This window comes from Bos grunniens, chromosome 5 (genome assembly GCF_055505025.1).
Source record: "Bos grunniens cultivar Pamir isolate PY7600 chromosome 5, Bosgru_T2T1.0, whole genome shotgun sequence".
In the NCBI taxonomy this organism is placed as follows: Eukaryota; Metazoa; Chordata; class Mammalia; order Artiodactyla; family Bovidae; genus Bos; species Bos grunniens.
The window spans coordinates 119,780,283-119,797,562 of NC_141169.1; the positions used below are offsets into that span (position 1 = coordinate 119,780,283).

Sequence of the window (17,280 nt, forward strand, 5' to 3'; positions counted from 1 at the left end):
CTCGGGGGGTGGGGGCGGACCGTGGATGAGAATCAGGAGCCTCGTCAGTCTGTAAACCTGAGAGTTTATAGAGCGTTGCCACCCACTCCCTCTCGCGCTCCTCTGAGAGTCCGCAGGCTGACCCAAGCTGGGATGATGGACTTCTGTTATTACCGAGGTGGAGATGGTCCCGCTGGAAAGTTCCACACGTAGCAGGTGTAATAAAGCACTTTCGCCAACAAGGCGCCCCCACGCTTTTAAAATCAATAAGCCATTTCTGATGCTCTGACGCGGGCTCTGACCTTATTTAGCCGCTGATGTGCTGGCTGTTGGCGTCGCTGCTCAGGGTCAGGTCCCGGGCCTCGCGCTCGCTGCATGCAGTCCAGGTAATGTCTGACCCTTTGCCGGGGGACCTGGGAGGGGCCAGGGGCGGGCTTCAGCGGATGGCCTCGGGGGGTCCCGCCTGGCACAGCCCCCATTTCTTTTCATCAGGAATTAGTAATAGTAACTACCTCTTGGAGAAGGAAATGGCAGCCCACTCCAGTACTCTTGCCTGGAAAATTCCATGGACGGAGAAGCCTGGTAGGCTATAGTCCATGGGGTCGCGAAGAGTCGGACACGACTGAGCGACTTCACTTCATCTGGGGCCGAGGCAGGAATTAGACCAGACTCGGAGCACAGAGGACACGCCAAGCGAAGGTCAGCACATTGCTCCCGCTGCAGCTGCTGTTAACACCCCCAAAGCCTCACCCTGGAGTCCCTTTCTGAAAATGAAGTGCGTGGGATTCAGGAACGTTCCCCAGCAGCACTGCGGACCCCACAGGGTGGCCTGTGACTCTGGGGGGTGGGCGGTGGCCGCGGCTCAGCGGGAATCCTAGCCTCCCCCGCAGAGTGGGCGTCACACCCAAGGAGGTGGAGCCTGGACCCGGGAAGGGGACTCCCGGGGCCAGGTCACAGCCTCGAGGGCCACGGCACCCCATTTCTGGGCCCTTCCCCGCAGGCGTGGGTCTGGTCATCGGGGGTCAGCACGGGGCCAACTGCTTCTCCACAGTAAGAGGGGGTCCCTCCCAAACTCTGCGGAACTCCCCAGGCCACCGGGGCCCTGCCCTCGGGCGGGTGCAGCCTTCTGCTCCTCTCCTGACCCGGCCTCTCTGCAGGGCGTGGTGCTGGGGGCCCTGGGTGGACCGCAGGCTGGCACCTGGGCCAGCTGTGCGTCCCGGGGGCAGGACCCTCTCCAGACTGGATGCTGGGCTGGATCTGGCCTCCCCTCCCCCAGCCAGGCCGTGGCCCCTGACCTTCAGCCGATTCTCTGACATTTAGCAAACAGTGTTGGCTGCCACCCCCTCCTTGGAGTCTCAGCCGGGCTTTTGTGCAGGCTCCGTGAGGATGCTGGCAGACAAGGGGCCGATCCTCACCCCGGGGGTCATTTGCACATTTCTCCAGAGGGAATGGTGGTGGGTATTTAGGTTGGAAGGACAAAGGGTCACTGTCCTGAGCCTCGAATGGTCTGTCTGGCCCCACCAGCAGCTCGGGGGATGAGCATTGAACTCTTTGGGGGATGGGGGAAGCCGGCCCGGACTCCTGAGTCCCTGGACACAGGACGCTGGGCAGTGATGCTCCCTGTGTTCCTGTGGTGGGGCCTGCTCACCCTGGAGGCAGCCTCAGCTGAGCAGCTTTTGACAGGCCCAGGGGTTGCTGCATGCTCAGAAGGGGCTTCTCCTGGGAGTAGGCGAGGCCTGGGTCTCGCCGCCTCTTGTCCCCACACCTGGAGCAATCCCCACCCGCCGCAGGAGTGGCCGCCCTCCGGGCAGCAGTGGTCCCGGGACATCTGGTCTTGCTTCCAGCTCGCCGAGCAGGGTCGCGGGAGTGTCGGCTCCTGGATGGACAGCTTTTGTGGGCCCCAGAGGTCAAGGGCAAGGAGCCCCCGGGGTGGGGCAGCAGCTGGGTGGTGTCCTGCTGAGTGTGAAGGCGGCTCTCCCACCCAGCAGTCACGGGCAGCCCCTGCCAGGACCACGTCGGGCTCCTTCCTGCGGGCTCCTGAGCCCAGCAGTTCTGGGAGGGCCATGCAGACGGCTCCCCGTCTGTGCTCCTTAGAAAGGGTGCCCTGCTGGGCGACGGGGTCTTGGCCTGGGCTCCCCAAAGCCGCCTGAGACAAGGATGGGCCTGCACATGGGCGTGACTGGAGAGAGTAGCTGGGGGTTGGGAGACAGGCGTCAGGAGAGAGGCGGTAAATCAGGGGGAGGTCCCCAATCCCCCCCGGGGCGGCTGAGCTCCGCCTGGTGGGGCAGAGAAAGGCTGCCCCAGGGGCGGAAGGAGCAGAGACTGTGGTCCAGGGCCCGGGCACTTTGTGGGCAGGGGCGGCTATCCTGGAGAATGAAGGCCGGCGTCCAGGGGCTGGTCAGAGGCCGGGTCTGGGGTGGCAGGGCTGTGGATAAGAGCGAGGCGTCCGTGTGAGTGGTTAGGGACATGTTTGGCTCCTCAGGTTGTCCTGACTTGGAATCGGGAGAAGGAACAAGGGAAGCTGAGGGTCACTGATGGCCGTAGGGTGGGCCGGGAGTCGGATCTCCATTGTTGCCTGTGGTCTGGCCGGCGTCCGTATGATGCCACCTGCCTCCTAGTGGCCGGGCTGGGGTGCACGTCGCGGGGTGGAGCCTGGGGTGGTGGGATGGGGGTGGAGCAGGAACCAGCCCCTGCCAGGCTGGAACATCTCTGGGGGACGCTGGGCACAGTAAGGAGCAGGTGGGAGACTGGCTGGAGCCCCTAGATGGGCCCGTGGACTCGGACTTAGGGCAGACTCGGGAACATGCGAGGACCCGCTCTGGAGGCCAGGTGCAGGGGGTCCGCCTTGGTGCTGGCTGCGGAGACGGGCTCCCAGATGTGCACCAAAGAGATGATCCCAGACCCGGCTCCTGTCACCACAGCGGCGGCCGGGAAGCCTCTGGTTCTGGCCTGAGCAGCAGAAGATGCTCAGTCCCAGCAGCAGCTACCGGAGCGCTTGGAAGGCCAGGCCAGCCCCACACTGCTGCTGGCTCTGCCTGCTTTGAGCCGAATCCAGCATTTTATCTCCCTCAGATGGAGGCCTTTCAGTCTACATAGAAGCCTCGTTATTCTGGGGTCTCAGCTTCTGGAAGTCCTCAGCCCTGTTAGACTTTGGTCTTGCCGCCCACCCAGCCCTGTGCTCAGCCTCCAGGAAGCCCCTCTTGGCCCCAGTCACAGCACGTGCCTCCCGGAACTGGACTGCCCAGGACCAACATCCATTTCCTCCAGGAGAAGTTTCAGGAGAAAGGGTCTGGGTCTCATTTCCATCTGCACGCTCCTTGCTTGGACCAGAGTCAGACACAGGTAGGGGATGGGTGGATGTACAGATGGATGGATAGAAGGCTGGAGGAGACATAGATGGATGGATTGGCAGACAGGTAGATGGATGGGTGGACAGACAGATGTGTGATAGATAGATGTATTATAATGAATGTTCAGATAGATGAATAGATGGATGGGTGGATGGATAGTTGGGTGGCTAGAAGGAAATATGGATAGGTAGATGGATGGATAGGTGGATGGATGGATGGAGGACAGGATGACAGATGACGGATGAGTGAATAGATGGGTGATGGATGGTGGGTTGATGGAAATACAGATGGGTGGATAGAAGGATGGATGGATGAATAGATGAGCGATGGGTGCCTAGATGGATGGAAGGACTGGTGGGTGGATGGATAGATGGAGGAACACATGTGTGGACAGATGTATAGGATGTGCAGTTGGGTAGAGAGAACAACAGATGGATTAGATAGATAGATGTGTGGGTGGATGGATGGACGGATGATGGAACGAATGATGAGTGGATGGATGGGTGGATGATGGAATGATGGATGGATGGATAGATGATAGAACGAATGATGGATGGGTGGATGCGTGGATGATGGAACGAATGATGGGTGGATGGATGGGTGGATGATGGAATGAATGATGGATGGGTGGATGATGGAATGAATGATGGATGGAAGGGTGGGTGGACAGATGGAGGGATGATGGATGGAAGGATGAAGAGCTGGATGATGAGGGGTGGACTGATGGATGTACAGCTGGATGTGATGGATGGGTGAAGAGATGAAGCAGCTCTGAGGGTGTTACAGCCTCTTTGGGTGGTGAGGGCAGCCAGGTGGCCCAGCCCTGGCCCAGCCCCGGCTTGCCTGGCTCGAGGCAGGTCCTGAGCTCCTGAGCCTGTTTCCTCAGCAGTAAGTGGGGAACCTCTGCTTCAGGAGGTCACTGTGAGGACCACTTGTGATAAGGGGCCCAGGGCAGGGCTCCAGCTGTGGCCGCGGTCCTGCTGCCTGCGCTGGGGGCTGTTCTGTCTGCTCTTTGCCCACCTCTGTGACTTGGAGACTCACGCTTGTTGGCACAGTAGATCCCGTTGCCTCCTTCCTACCTGCTGTGTGGTGTCCAACCCTGTGGTTCTGCTGCAACCATCACCCCTCCCTGGAGGAAGGCACTCCTGTTGTCGTCTGATTTCAGAGGTTTTGTTATTAATAAAGAGAGGCTCCCCTGAGTCCTGTGCACCTCGTTGGACACCCGCAATCTGCTCCAGGTGTTCTGAGGATGTGACTTTCAGATTTAGGGTTGAGACATCTTGAATTTGACTGTATTGCCTCAAGGACTCTTCAACAGGAGTTGACTGTTTTTAAACGAAACCAGAACCTCCCTGTTTGCCTCCTAGAGTGGCCGCTCACTTGGATGCTGTGAGCCGGCTGCATTCCGGCCTCCTCCAGCCCCTAAGGCCCTGGGAGGAACAGCACATGCGTAGCTGTTCCAGGGACCCAGAGCACCAGGCTTCCCCCGTGGGCAGCAGTTCCCTTCCGGCTCATCAGGAGACACGTTGAGCGAAGGGGAGGTATCAAGATCACCTAGGGTGTGAGAGTGAGGGCTACCACGTGCGGAGACCAGGCGGGGCTTCACAGGAGAGGATGGGGCCACAGCGGTCAGGGCGGGGACCGGAGCCACACAGGCATTGCTGCAAGGCCAGAGAAGGGGAGCCGCTGGGCCCTGGAGGCTGTCATTGCAGGGGGCACGTCTGCTCCTCAGTGAAGCCCTGGACTCCCACCCGCCTTCCCGCCCCTCCCCAGCCCTCACCCAGGTGTCGCCTCCTCTGAGTTCCTCCTTGTCACCTGGCACCAGTAGGGAAGTCCACGGAGTGCAAAGCTCCAGGACTCAGCCCTGCGCCCTAAGGGGCCTGGCTACAGCTCAGGGGACCGGGGGAGAATGCAGGAGGAGGGCTCAGCCCGCGGTTCCTGCCTGAGCCTGGCCAATGGCAAGCTCAGACACCAGGGCCTCAGCAAGGCGGTCCCCGAGTAGGGAGATGAGGGCCTGGGGGCTTACCGTGAGCGGCCGTGGGTGCAGGGGCTTAGCGCCAGCCTGTGGATGACGGGAAGGGAGGTTTCACTGAGATCACACGCTTCTGGGGGTGCTGGGTGTCACAGAAGAAACAAGAGCGAGAGAGGAAGCACTCCAGACCACACAGGTCTGAGTGTGGTGGAGACTGAGCCGGCCCCCGCCCCAGCGTCCCTGCCGCCCTCGCTCCGCTAACGGCCTTCACATCCGCAACGTCCCCCTCTCCAGCCTGCGTTGGCTCTGCTCACTCCTGCTCTAGAGACACGATCCGGACGCCCCTGCCCGCCCCCCAGCGCCGGGTATAAAGGACCGAGGAGGCGGCCCTGCTGGGGGATCTGCCCTCCACACAGGATCAGAGCTTGAGCTCACAGCTTGCATTCCGGGGTGACTCCAGACCAGCATGGCCTGGCCCATCTCGCTGGGGCTCCCATAGCGATGCCCATGCCCCCAGCTTCCCTGGGGGTCGATGTTGCCCCTTCCGTGTGTGCGGAAGGGAGCCAAGTCCGGGAGGTGCCATCTGCCCAATTAGCTCTAGTCTGAGTCCCCAGCACTCGTGAGGGACCGAGGGGCAGAGGGCCTGACAGCTGGCCAGTGGTTCCACAGCTGCTGACCTGAGCCCGGGGCCCCCTCTCAGGCCCCTAGCCCTTGTCTTAAGATAAGGCCACCCCTGGCTGCTGGCCTGACCCCTCCCCCAGCACCATGGCCCTCCCCAGAGCAGGAGTGTGTCCCCAACAGGGTCACACGGTTGAATGCGATCTGAGAGGGGCGGCCGGGTGAGGGGTCCGTCCCTGCCTGACCCCAGAGTGCATAAGTAGGCGTGGAAACGGGCAGCCCCACCCCCAGTGTTCAGCCTTCCCGTCTGCAGCACGGGGAGCCTCACACTGCACTTAGCCCAGTCCTGGGGCGTGATCAGGGCACAGTACTCAGGACATCAGTGGACGTGCGTCTTTGCTTGGTGGACACACACACCTCTGCTCGGAGGATCATGGGGACCCGCGGCCCTAGGAGTGCCTGGTGACCACAGGGTCTGGCCTGGCCTGATGACTGAGGGTTGCCTGTGGGTGGCGGGGGGCTGCAGTCACCAAGGTGCGGACAAGGCTGAGGCAAGCAGGACCCCACTTTGGACACACACAGGCCTGGCTTCCAGATGGCCGTCTTCTTAGGACGGTCACTGTGGTCCTGTTCCAGCCTTGCTGTGGCTCAGCCATGAGTACAGAGTCCTAGGCTTCGGCAGCATGGGGACTGAGCTGGGATTCCCGACCACGGCCCCACCCTTGCTGAGCTGCCCCGTGGCTCCCCTCCCCGCTTCTCTGTGCCCTCAGCCGCTCAGGGGTCGTGTGCTCTGGGCGTCAGTTGGGTCCATGCACCCCCTGTTCTGGGATGATTGGGATGGATGTCTGGTGGTAAAGCTGGGGTCTCCCAAGGACACCGGGGCCCTGGGGTGGGGGCGGGGGGATGGTCAAGCTCAGGGTCCCCTTGTGAGCAGGACGGCCCCTCCTCTGGAGACAAGCCCACCCTCAAGCCACAGGTGCGTCCAGGGAAGCCCTGCTCTTTGTCTCCACGCCCACTTGTTGCTAACTAATTATTCTTGCTGACGGGGGCTGGGTCCCTTACGGTGACCCCCAGACTTACCCACGCACACGGTGGCGGTCACCTTCCAGCTGTCCCCCCAGCCCTGGCTTTGGTCCCAGGTGAGGATGAAGCCCTGATTCTGGGCCCAGTCTGCCCTTCAGGCCTGTTCTCCCGCCTGGACCCAGAAGAGGCGGAGCTTCAGCCCGGAGTCCTACTCCTTCCCACAGCGTCGGCGGCCCGAGGCTGCACTGGAGTCACCCCAGTCCTGACCTCCAACGCTTGCCCTTCGTGGCTTCCTCTGTCTGTTGCCTCCCGTTTCCTTGTCTGGCACGCTCACTGGCAACTCGGTCCCCTCTGCAAGCTCTGGACTCCGGTCTCCTGGCCCTGAGCCTGCCAGCTGGGCCCCACCTGCTGCGTCTTCCTGGTCCTCCCCCTCCTAGAAAGCCACGTGACTCCCTTCCACGCGGGTGACTTCTCTCCACCAGCCAAGGCCAGCCCTCCATCCCCTCCTGATCTCATGGTCTTTAGTTGTTAGAGTGTGTTCACACTTATTTAAAAACATAGCTGTGACCATCTCTATTTTGTTTATATCTGTTATCTCCCTCTATAAATACCACTTCGTTCTCTTCAACAAGGGCAGACTATTACATTATATGGACAGAATGCGATTCATTTACAGTATTTTTATAATACTAGGTCTTCTCAAATCACAGAGCTTAAATGTCTCACATGTTAGAAAAAAAAATCAAATAACAAATGGAAAGCAAGATTCTGCCTCGGTTTTTCTCACACCCTGACCTTTTCCCCAGGGACAAAACTGTTCATCATCTGGGCCTTCCTGCTGTGATTTTTATTTATTTATTTTTACCCAATGTGGCTGTAAGTGCTGACTTAAATGTGTACCCCTTGACTCACTGCTTCTGATCAGCCTTGTTAGGAAATAGTCAGACACACATTATGGTTTAGAGCAAGTTCCAGGGCAGGGCCTGAGCACCTCTCACTCTGAGCCAGGAGAAATCAGAAAGCCCACTTCAATACCACCGTACCTTCCCTTGTTTCATATAATTTTTTTTTTAAAAATCAAGGTTTAAGATCTGTATTTACCTTTCTACCATAAACATTTTTTTCTGAGTTTTGTCTACTTGTGGATTTTAAAACAAACCAAGAGATCAGTGTCATTTACAATACTACTTTATAAATATTGTTCAGCAAAGACAGCCCTGTGAAGAAAGAGATGTAACATTTTATAGTGAAGGTGTTACCAGTTAAAGGAGATTCTCCCCAGTGTGAGGGCCTAATGTGCTTTTAAGCACATACTTTACAGCTTATTTCACATCTAAAGAATCAAATATGCTAGATATTCTTCAGTCCCATATTCCCACACCCAACTCCTTGATTCCTTTTTCTGCTGGGATGTCACCCTGGGTCATTTTGCTGCTGTGGACACGTGGCCAGTCAACCGGAGTCTTGTGTGCCCTCAAACCTCAAATGCGGAACCACGTTGATAGTCTAGCTGGGTATAAAATTCTAGGTGCCAAAACTTATCTCTTTAGCGCCGAATGACCTGCTCCGGGGTTTTCTAGAAGCCGTGCTGCTAATGGAAACCCCAGCGTCTGACTTCCCAGAACATTCCTTTCTTCTCTTCATTCTGCCAGCTGCTCCGAGTCCCTTGCATTTCTTGGGTCCTGGTCTGAGTCAGACTTATTCTGAGTCTGGGGGCTGCCATCCAAGGATGTGTGTTCGGTTGTCTGAATTTCCTAGTCTCTGTTGCCTTTTACCTTCTCCTTTAAACTTTCTGTAGATAGGCGTTTGACACCTTGCATGTCTCAGCCTTTACCGACCCTCCCATCTATTTCTATCTACTCTCTGTTCTGCAAGGCATCCCTTAATTTCCACGCCTGGTTTCCACTCATGCCCGTTTTACTTCTCAGGGTATCCCCTGGAGCCCCAAGCTGGTTAGTCTTGTTGATTCTCAAGTTTTTCTTCTTGTTTTCTTTCCCTTTGTTTCACGGTAACTTACTTTCTTTCACTAGTGCACATTCTATCAAATTTCTTGTAGAATGATGCTATTTGAATTATTATTTTTATTACTTTACTTTTCTCTGAGTCATTAGTGATTTCCACCCCCCACCACCGCCCAGGGTCATGTGTTAAGAGTATTCATGTCCTGGGTTTTCCGTCTCTTTCTGCAAACACCTGGTCGTCCTCCTGGCCAGGTCCTCTCTCTACAGGAATAAGTGTGGAAGTGAGTACAGTCACTGCTCACTGATGTCACTCTCGTCCTATTGAACCAGCAGGCTTCTTGCTTGACCTGGAGAGCTGACTGTGGGTTCCCTGCGAACAGGCAGGGCATATGGACACTTAGGCACCCTTGGAAGGAGCAGTGGAGCTGGTGGGCAAGCAAAGTCCCAGACTGGCCTGATGATGGCCAGCTGCAGCCTGGGGATGTTTGTGCATCTCCCTCCCAGGGAATGGTCCTGCCTCTGACCCCTGTCCCTACCTGCTGTGGATGACCAGAGATGTCCATTCTGCCCTTTCTGGCTCTCTCTCACACTCTCCCTTTCTCAGGAGATCAGGAGACCCCAGGCATTGTTTGTCCCATGGGCCTTTTTGGCAATCTGGTGATGCTTATGAAACCCTTCTCAGAACAACATAAAAACATACAAGATTACTAAGAAAACCAATTATATTGAAATGCAGTTTTATCAAATGTTGGGAAACCTATTTTGATATAGTAATATGTTTGCTTCCTTATTAAAACATTACATAAAAATGTCTGGCAGTGGGACAACCATAATTGGAAGTCAGGGTGATATTTCAAGCTATCTGCATGAGCTGTAATGTGATATGAAGATTCCTGCGATTTCTGGTAGTGACAAAAATCACAGTTACACCTAAACTCTTACGTTTACTGCCTACGTGGCCAACTGAAGGGAAGGTCAAGTTTCAGTTGGAGACACATCAAACAGAAGGCACGTCTTCCACACCCAGCCCTCTAGGCCCCTCCCCAGGCAGAAGACTCCTCTCTCTTCGGACAGCCCTCTTACAGCTGTGGCCTGAGCTACCCTCGCCTGACAGCAGCTCGCTCCACAACTCCCACCTGCGAGCGCCTGGCCTCTGCTCCTTGGAGGCATGCTTCCTCCTCTGGGGTCACATGTGCTGGCTCTGGAGCCCTGGACATCCTTCCAACACCTCTGGCTACAGCCTCTTCCCTTCTTTCCAGCATGTGGCTCCAGGACTCCCCACCCTTCCTGGCCTGAAGACTGTCCTCAATTTGGGGGGGGGGGCGCAATTCCCATGTGGTGCTAGTGGTAGAGAACCCCCCTGCCAATGCAAGAGACAATAGAGATGTGGGTTCAATCCCTGGGTTAGGAAGATCCCCTGGGGGAGGGCACGGCAACCCACTCCAGTATTCTTGCCTGGAGAATCCCACAGACAGAGGAGCCTAGCAGGCTACAGTTCATTCAGTCGCAAAGAACTGGACACAGCTGAAGTGACTGAGCATGCGTACACACACCAGTATGGCTTTATCATTTATTCTGATGCATCTCTTTGATCAGACCCCGGGTGTTCCCTCCTGCGGTGTGTGGTGTTTATTCGGACACCTTGAACTCACTTCCCAGTGGCACGGCTAATCCCCTCTGTGGACCTGTCACTCCTCTAAGGGCACAAGCAACGCGGCACGTGTGGCCCTGGGGAAGGCCCTGGAGCCGGAGGATAATCTGGTCCCCACGGCACCTCCCCTCCTGTTGCACTTGTTGAAAATAAATTTACACCCTGGTTCTCTTTATAAACTCTCTTCTCTTAGTTCTCTTTATAGAAGGAGCTTCGAAATGGTTAGTTTGTAAAAGTTCTCCTGGGGAATGGAGAATACTTGCAATTTTCAAAATTTCCAGTAGTAGCCACTTGACTGGGCACAGAGGATGTCAGAGGCTGGCCTTGCTTTCTGCTTGAGGTCCCTTTGGGGTCCTGGGGGTGTGTGTGTAGTGAGCACCCAGCGATCCTCAAGCCTTCTGAGGGGGACAGCACAGCACCAGGTGAGGACTGACCGCCAATGACCTTGGTGGAGGTCAGGCTCTATTCTGTTAGGAAGGGCGGCTCCCCAGAGGCTGCTGCAGGGGGAGTTTCCTGCAAAGTGCCTGGGGGTGAAGGCCAAGGAAGAGGCTGTTAAAGTAAATGGGACTCCGAGGGTCCATGCAAGGGGAGAGAGACCACACCCACCCACCCCGCCACCCACAAGGCAGGGTCTGAGTTGCTTGGCCTGTCTGAGGCTGCAGCCACTTCTCCAGGTAGCGGCCCAGAGCTGGTGTTCCTGTCTCGTGGACCATCCACAGGGAGGGGTCCTGGCTAGCAACGCAGCCCGCGTGGGGCATTGCTTCAGGGGCGGCCTCCCCTCTGACCGGGGCTGGCACAGCACCTCAGGCCAGGTCGGCAGCAGCAACCTTGGTGCTGGTCTGGAGTGACTTGCTGTCTGTGTCCCCAAGTGTGGGTGGAGGGCCTTGACTCACCTGACCTCCAGGAGCACTCCCAGGAGTGGCCCCTTTCCCTTCCTGCACATCAATGTCCCTGCAGGCAGAAAGCAGCTTTCTGGGGCCTGCTGTCCAGGCCTAAGGCTCCCTAGGACCCTCTGGCAGTGGGACCTTTTCCTGTGCCCCACCCACCCCACACGGTGGGGCTTAGGATCAGGCAGAGGCTCCCTCCCTGATCCCCAGCCAAAGCCCTTTGCTGGGAATTTGGAATTTTATTTGAAATTCAATTCAGGCAAACAACTGCCTTGAGACCTATACTGGCCTCCGGGACGCTGAACTGGGCACAGATACCCCGGCTCTGGGACTCAGAGTTGGTGAGGAAAACGGGTTGGTAGCGAATGCCAGCGCTTCCCAGAGGCATGAGGAGGCCGGGCCAGGAACGGCCCGCTCCTGCATCTAGCTCAGCCCCGGGCGTTGAGTGAGCGCCTACGCGCCGACCGCTGGCCGGAAGGATGGCACCTACTGGGGCCGGAATGTGCAGCGAGTGTATTTCCAGGACGAGGTGCAGATTTTCAGAAGCCGCCGCGGCTCAGTCCTGGGCAGTGGCGACGCCTAGGCCGGGGTCCCCGCCCCCCCGTCCTCCCCGGGAGCCGCGGAGCGCTGGGGGGTTGGGCGCACCAGGGGCTCGATCCCCGCTCGGTCGGCCCCCGCCTCGGCCGCCTCTGCAGTGAGGCCCCTGCGCGCCTAGGTGGAGCCCGACCCGCGGTTTTCGGCCGGACCGGCCTCGCCTGACCCGCCGGCGCGCCAGGCGGGGGCGCTGCAGGGCGGCAGGGGTCCCCTGGGTCCCCTCCGCGGCCCAGTGCGCATCGGCGGCTCGGCGGGCCGGCAGGAGCGCAGACGGCGGCGGGCGCGGGCCGGAGTCCGAGCGCCGCGCGGCCCCTCCCGCCGCCTCCCCAGAAGGACCGAGCCGATCGGGCGGCGGGCGCGCGCCACGGGCTGGAGCGGCGGCGTCCCGCGGGCGAGGCGCGCATTGTCGCCGGCCCCACCTGTCGGCGCGGCCGCCACCGCCGCCGCCACCGGCCCAGCCGGGCAGGGGGCCCGCGGGAGCCCGGGCCGGGCCTCGACCGGCCGCCGCGGCGGAGGCGCGGGCTCCGGGAGCGCGGAGGCCGGCACCGTTCGAGGGCCACCGGGCCACGCAAGTTCTCTGCCTGCGGGCTGGGCCCGGCCGCGCGGGCCCCGGCGGCGGCGATGGTGCGGCGGCCCCGAGCCCGGCGCGCAGCCCCGGCCCCGCGCTCGATTCTCCGCGGCGGCGGCGGCGGCGGCGGCAGCGCGGCCCCCTGAGCCCCGGGCCGGAGCGAGCGCGGCGGCGGCGGCGAGAGGAAGGCAGCGGCGGGAGGCGACAGGCGACCGGCGGTCGGGCCGTTGCGCAATCCACGGCCCGCCGTCCGAGCCCTGCCGGCGGCGCGGCTCCGGGGGCGGCGGCGGGGCTGATTCATGGGGCCGCGGCGGCCACCCCCCCGCGCCCGGGCCCCCGGCGCCCCGCAGCCCGCGCTGGTGGCCGAGCGGCCGGAGCGGCGGCCGCCGCGGCCCGAGCCTCGGTGCTAACCTCCCCGCCCCGCCCGCCCCCTCCCCGCGCCCCCGCCCGCTCCCCTCCCCCTGCCCAAAAAGACACAGCCCGGCTCCCGGAGCGGCACCTCCAGTCGCGGCGGAGCGCGGCGTTGGCGCGGATGGAGGGCGCGAGCGGGCGGCCGCGGCGGCTGCACCCGGCGGGGCGCTGATGCGGCGCCTGGACCTTTGCTGCTCGACTTGGGGGGCGTCGGCCGAGTGGGCACTCCGCGATGCAGCTCCTGAAGGCGCTCTGGGCACTCGCGGGGGCCGCGCTCTGCTGCTTCCTCGTCCTGGTGATCCACGCGCAGTTCCTGAAAGAAGGTAATTGTCCCCCCGCGCGCCAGGCTTCCAGCACGTTCGGCCGCCGCCGCCGCGCTCGGCCCGGCCAGCCCGGCACCACCGCGGGGCCCCGGCGCCCGGCGCGCACCCTGCCCGGCCCCGCGTGGATCCCGCAGCCGCGCTCAGCCCCGGGTCCGAGGTGGCGGGCGGCGCGGACGCGGCGGCCTCGGTGCCTCTGGCGCCGCCGGGCCCCGGCCCGCTTCGGGGCTGCCGTGCCGTCCCCTTCCCCGCACGGCTCGTGGGCAGCGGCGCCTGGCCTCTGTCCGCCGGCTCTCGGTAGATGGCACCCGCGCTCCACGCTGGCGGGCCAGGCGCGGGCCCGGGCGGAGGGAGCCCCGGACGAGGCCTGCGCGTCCGCACCCCGCTCTCCGCGCCGCCTTCCGGGCGAGCCCGGGGCCCGCCGGCTCTAGGAGCAGGGGCTCGCCCGCCAGAGCGCCTGGCCCCGCACCAAGTCCGGCCCCCCGTCCTCCTTGCCTGCTTGAGAGCGGAGCTCGCGCTGCAGTGGATCTCTTTCTTGGGACTTGGTTGAGTCGAGCAAGTTGATGGAAGCATTTGTGGGAGGGGCGGCCCTGCACCTGCTGTCCAGGGCAGGAGCCCCGGGGCTCGCAGGGCGGGTGTGGACCCGAGTACCGGGGCATTCCTGGGAACTTGCTGGCTCGGAGGCCTGGGCTCTGGAGGGCAGCCCGGGTGCACTGGGCTCAGCCCGGCTGCCCTTGTGGAACAGCCGCCGGGCGGCGCCCACTGCCATGGTGGCCGTGCACTGGCCCCCAGGCCCCTTGCCCCCAGGACTGCGCGGTGCCCCCCCAACCCCGGCCAACAGGGCAGGCCAGCCCACCTCCAAGCCTCCGTGGCCCGAAGAGCAGGCAGATCCTCGTTAGCTCCGGGCCCTCACAAAGGTCAGTGTGCAGCGTTCAGCTGCTTTCCAGCCTAATTAACGAGCTGCCTCTGGCTCTCCGGAAGCAGGTAGGTGTGGGAGGCCAGGCTGCCCGTCACCTGCTCCTTTGGCCTGGTGTCCACTTCCTGCCCTTGGTTTTGGGTCCAGGCCCTGAAGGGAGAGGGGACCACCCCCCCACCCTGGGGGTGCTGCTGCAGGCCCAGGCGGCCCCGAGAGGGCCCGGTGAGGGCCGCCTTCCACCACCGGCTTGCTTCAGGAGTGGCTGGGGATGGGTGGTCCCTGGGGGCTAGCAAGCCACCCAGGGGCTGATGCCAGCTGCGCTCTCTGCCAGGGGACTCTGGGGCCCACCAAGTGGACGACGGTTCCTTTCCACCGGGCTGTGCTTTCAGGGGGATCTCTCGAAAGGGGACTCCTGTGAAGTTCACTGCTTCTAAGGTGGAAAGGGCCGGGCTGTGTGTGTGTTCCCCCGGGGAGGGGGCTGTTCTGTGTGGACGCAGATTCTCCGTGATCCTAGAGCCGTCGTGGTGAGAGAGGGAGTTCTGAGCACCTCTGGCTGAGCCCCGGCCTTCCGCTCGCCCGGTGGGAGCCGACCGGTCCTGCTGTCTTCAGAGGCCCTGCCGTCCTCCTGAGGCCCTGTGTCTTAAGGTCAAAACGCATGTTTTGATCGACAGAGAGTTTCTGTCTTCTGGATTCAAAGAGTATGGGTGCAGGGCAGGGCAGGGGTTCGGGGCCTCATCTTGCTTGGAGAGGGTGCTGTTTTCTGAGATTGGATTTTTGGAGAGCCTGGCACAGAAACCTCCGCGTTTACCCTGCTCTGGGCAGCAACCTCAGCGAGGCGCTCAACGCTCTGGAAGCCGGTGTAGGAACAGGGAGGTGGGGCGTGGGGCCCGGAGCAGGTCCGCGCTCTGCAGGCACTCAGGGGAAGTTTGTGTGCACAGCCCTCTGCAGTCCTTAGAAGCGCCGTCTGTCCATCCTGAAGAATGTCACAGTCCTGCTTCCCAGGGTGGAGCACCCTGCACCCCGTATCTCTGAAAGGTCAGACTGAGAGCAAGCACCCTGCCCTCCCTGACTGTCCCCTGTGGGGTCAGGAGCCCCGGGCAGGTGCTGGGGGGCCGGGGGGCGGCCCGCCCTGGATGCACGGGACCCCTGGGCCCTCTGGCTGCAGGCCCCGGGCCACTTCCTTCCAGGCGCACTGGCCCCAGGAGGGGGGAGCGCGGCGGGCGGACAGACAATTGTGACTTGTTGTCTGCGGACGGGTGGGAGAGAGCTGTTTAAATGGCCATTTCCCTGAATCTGGCTTTCTCAGCGGTGAAGAATGGGGGGCCTGGGGAGCCGCTTTTCCACACTCCGCCTTTTGTGTGCAGATGCGGGTCACCCCGTGGCTAATCTGTCCCCCTCTGGCCAGTCTGTCTCCCAGTGTTGGCGAAGATGAATAGGGCTGTGCACGAGAGAGAGGCGTATTGTGGTTCCTGATTGCAGTCTTGGCCGGGCCGGTCTTTGTGAGAGCCTCCTGCCCGCCGTGGCCAGCCGGGCCGGGCGCTCAGAGGGCGGGGGAAAGAGGGCTGCGGCCTGGGGCGGGGGCCGTGGGGAACTGGACAACCCTGCCTCCTCCTGCTCACCCCTTGGGACGCCCTGCCCCTCCTCTGGGGAGCTCGGGCTGGCCTTGGCCTCGACACAGCACTCACGTGCCCCGTGTTTGTGAACTAGTCCGGGGCGGGGTGGGGGGGCGGTCTGGGGAACTGATTTCAAATGCAGCCTCTTACTCGGGGGACGGAAGGCCCGCGTGGTGCTGTGCCCCAAGAAGGCAGAGGGGAGACTTCCTTTGATCTCCCTAACGATGCTAGGTCTCAGAACACGGCCTTAAGGAAACGGCAGGAATTAGGGGAAAAAAAGGATTTTCCGTCTCTCTCTACGAAAGACTTGAAGGTATTTTTCTCCTAGCTTTTCAATCACCGTGCAGATTCAGGCCCTCGGGTCGCCGCTGATGTAACCGGAGCAGTACAGTCCGCTCTTTGCTGCAGCTGTGGGTCTGAGGTCTGCCTGTCTCCCTCTCCTTGGGGGCCGCAGAGCTGGGAGGTGGGTGGGCGTGTGATTCACAGCCTCTGTGGGAGAGCGTGTTTCGGGAGATGAGTGTGTACATCCGGACACGCTTGCCGTGGACCCGGCCTTGATTCCGGAGGTCCTTTCTGAATCGGACAGCTGCTCTGAGGGCCGACTGTTGAGTAAACAGGATTCCACTTTGGTTTATTTAGTTAGCGCCTCATTCTGGAAGAGAAACGGAATTCTGGGCGCCCAGGGCCGGGGGGAGCACGCGTACCCCCGAGCAGCCCCTCCGTGGTGTCCTGTGAATGGCCGTGACTCTGTGCTCCTGGCGGTCATCGCTGTCGTCGTCACGAGCTCAGGAGTGAGCCCAGAGTTAACTCTGTCTCTTACGTCTGTGAGTGTATTTTAAAAAGTGGACAGAGGCCTGACAGCACAGTTCCTGGAACCCAGGGGTCCATCAGAAATGTATCTGTGGGAGCAGAAAATCACCCCGGTTACAACCCACACAGGGTCTCCCAGGCACTGACGCATGCAGGCAGCCCCCTGTGGGTCGGGAAGGATTGTGGATCCCGTGTCGAGCTTCCGAGCACGGGAGAGTTCCGGGGCCTAGGCTGTGCCCAGATGGTTCTCAGAGGCTGTGATAACGAGGAGGGTCAGGACAGAGGCCCGGGGCTGGTGTTCGAGTCGGCAGAAGACTGAGACGCCCTGTGTTCCAGACGCTTCTGACCACCCGCCCGGACCTCCCGGGAGGCCGGGGGCGCCCAGCCCACCCTGCCTGCCTGTTTCTCCCGGAGGCTCCGGGTGCGCACCAAGGGGCCCGGCCACGCTGCCTTTTCTCCCCTCAGCAGAGCCCCTTTGTGAGGCCAAGGAAGTGGGGCTGGCTGGGGGGCACTTGGGGGCTGCATTGAAATAGCCCAGCTCCTCATTGCTATGTATCATCATTTCCGCGTGGCAGAGAATCTAAAGCCCGCACTCAACGTAACGGGA

At 61.0% G+C, this 17,280-nt stretch overlaps 1 protein-coding gene across 2 annotated transcripts in view; it reads left to right on the top strand.

Annotated features, from left to right (window-relative positions):
- TAFA5 (TAFA chemokine like family member 5) overlaps positions 1–17,280 on the top strand; it is a 177,216-nt gene that overhangs the window by 57,773 nt on the left and 102,163 nt on the right. The window contains exon 1 of one of the 2 annotated variants that reach the window (XM_086404316.1): positions 12,946–13,337. The exons of the other annotated variant lie outside the window; for it this stretch is intronic. Within the exon in view, the coding sequence (XP_086260442.1) occupies positions 13,247–13,337 (91 nt within the window). The 5' untranslated portion in view covers positions 12,946–13,246. Of the gene's footprint in view, positions 1–12,945; positions 13,338–17,280 lie in introns of those variants that run through there. 2 annotated transcript variants of the gene reach the window in all.